At 39.7% G+C, this 2,275-nt stretch overlaps 1 protein-coding gene across 1 annotated transcript; it reads right to left on the bottom strand.

Annotated features, from left to right (window-relative positions):
- Positions 1-926: 926 nt before the first annotated feature.
- On the bottom strand, positions 927-1,710 carry LOC127792793 (zinc-finger homeodomain protein 7-like). Its single transcript, XM_052323380.1, has one exon. It carries the CDS (start codon positions 1,597-1,599, stop codon positions 1,135-1,137), a length of 465 nt encoding a protein of 154 aa, XP_052179340.1. The 5' UTR covers positions 1,600-1,710; the 3' UTR covers positions 927-1,134.
- Positions 1,711-2,275: the final 565 nt, after the last annotated feature.

Here is a 2,275-nt window from a genome sequence, read left to right on the forward strand (position 1 = left end):
ATACTCGATTCCCAACAACGGAGAATGAGAGGTGGTTGTGCAAAATGCCGGGACCTGCTTCAAAAACTTTATTCTTATTATTAGTAAAATTAAAACAAAAGAAGAAAAAAATCTGAAGTGTTGGAATACACTTCCTGAAGCCTAAATTTCTTCCAAAGGCGCATGGCTAAGTTTTGAACCATGAGGAACCAAAGACATTTTTTCATGAAATATCCAATCAGAGTATTCTTCCAATTGGTTGCCTCCGTTGCACGGGCCTCAAGCGATAGGTGAACCCGGGCAATTCCATAAAAGGTTGTCATTTGAGAAATATATTTTAATTTTTTAGGCAGATGAGGAGTAAATTGATCAATAATTTGAGCCTATGAGCATGATTGGTTCGAACATGGAGGAACTGAAATGGGTTGACCCATAGGAGCTGGCTGATTCGCTAGACGGATCTGGTTGTGGCCTATTCTAGAATTTAGATTTGGATTCTTTTCCTTAAAAGCAGATGATGAACTACCATGAATAAATTGCTAAGAGCCCATATGAGGAGGAGGGCCGAATATTGAGCAATGGGCTTCATGACTTAAACACATTGGGCTAGACTGAGAAACATCATATAGACCTGAATAATTTAAATGCTGAGGCCCATGAGATTGGAATTGCTTTAAAAAATCATTTTAAGGCCCACGTACTACTTGACTTGGGGGATGGATTGATTAAAAGAAGGGTCTGCAACATATGCAATGGGCCGTCTCTCATATTTTTTATTTGATTTTTCAAATCCTTGACTGAGCAATGGGTCATTGAACGCAGTTGAGGTTTGATGTGAAACTAATGGGTCCCAAATAGCCCATTTTTGTTAGGAAATTATTATACTTGAGCAAGAGTAAAAAACTGAAACTTGCTGTCTTAAAATCAAAATCAGAATTGATCTTTACTAAAGAGACTGTTTTTGTAGGCATTTTTAATTAAAAATGCTAGATTTACCAAACTTGGATTAAGAAACCCACCAAAACACAGAGCTCCATTAAACCAAATTGAGACCAAATGCAAGAAATGCTAAGCTGGATGCTGCCAAAGTACTATAACTACGTTTTGATCAGTTTATTACAACATCCACTTTCAAGCACTTCGTTAATTCCAAGATTAATCATACGACTCCTCACTATCGTACGCAGAACCGCTGCCCCGACCCCGTGGCTTGGACGGCTCCGCCTCCTCATCGTTCCTTTTGTGGAAACTCCGGTGGCAGCCGCAGCCGGCGCAGAAAATAGCAGCCCCTTGGGTGCCGGCCACGAACTCCATGCACCCGTCTTTGATCGCGTAGCTACTCTTATGCAAGGTGTGGTTCTTACGGCAATCATCATATCTTGCCTCTCCGGCCCCGGCCACCTTCCTTTTGTGGAAGCTCCGGTGGCAGCCGCAAGCGTCGCAAATAGAAGCGCCCCTGGGAGAATCCTCCTTGCTGGCCAGGAATTCCATGCAGCCGTCGGTGAGAGATGATTGCCCCCTGGAAAGGCCGTGGTTCTTGCAGCACTCTGCGTACCGAACAGCGCCGGCAGTCTTAGATGAGCCGCCATCTTTCCTAACGGATTTCTGGTGCTTGCTCATCGTAATTTCGTTTGATCCGCGAAGCTGGAGAGGAAGAAATGATACAAATGGCCGCAATAGTTAGGGTTTGATGGATCATGGAGGAAAAGTAAAGTAGCCTTCGTTAGACTTTTGTGTTCTTTATTAGAACTTTTTGTCCGGCCGAAACCGGCCAAGAAATCTTATTTTATTCTTTTATTTTTTCCAGCGTCACTAATTTCTTAATCTCTTGAACTTAATGAAACACGACGTAATTAACTATTTATTGTTAGGTTACTAAACACTTTTTTCAAAATTTAAATTATTACAATAAGAGAGTTATAAAATTACTTCAGATATAAAACTTTGATTCAAATCACTCAAAGAAGTAAGTTATGGATGGAGGCAGCAAAATATCATAAATTTGCAAAAAAAAAAAAAAAAAAAGTGTAACTGCTAGGATACTTAGTTGAAAAATTAAAATTATTGAAGAAATAATCAAAATAATTTATATGTATGAAGCCATAATTATTAGTATATGCTTTAGTTAAAAAACAAGGCTAGAAAAAGGTTAGACAACTTTTAATTCGCCAAACAAATTCAACGAACACACACACTAAGGTTATCCCTAAGAGCAATGCTATTTTTGCTTGCGCCAAGTCAAATATGGAGCCAAACCCAAATTGAAGCCTCTACCACGCCTTATCATTGCCAAATT

Source organism: Diospyros lotus, unplaced genomic scaffold (assembly GCF_014633365.1).
Source record: "Diospyros lotus cultivar Yz01 unplaced genomic scaffold, ASM1463336v1 superscaf1, whole genome shotgun sequence".
NCBI lineage: Eukaryota > Viridiplantae > Streptophyta > Magnoliopsida > Ericales > Ebenaceae > Diospyros > Diospyros lotus.

What these genes read in the sequence shown, in the direction of transcription:
- LOC127792793 (XM_052323380.1), bottom strand. Translation starts at nt 1,599, where the DNA reads ATGAGCAAGCACCAGAAATCCGTTAGGAAAGATGGCGGCTCATCTAAG.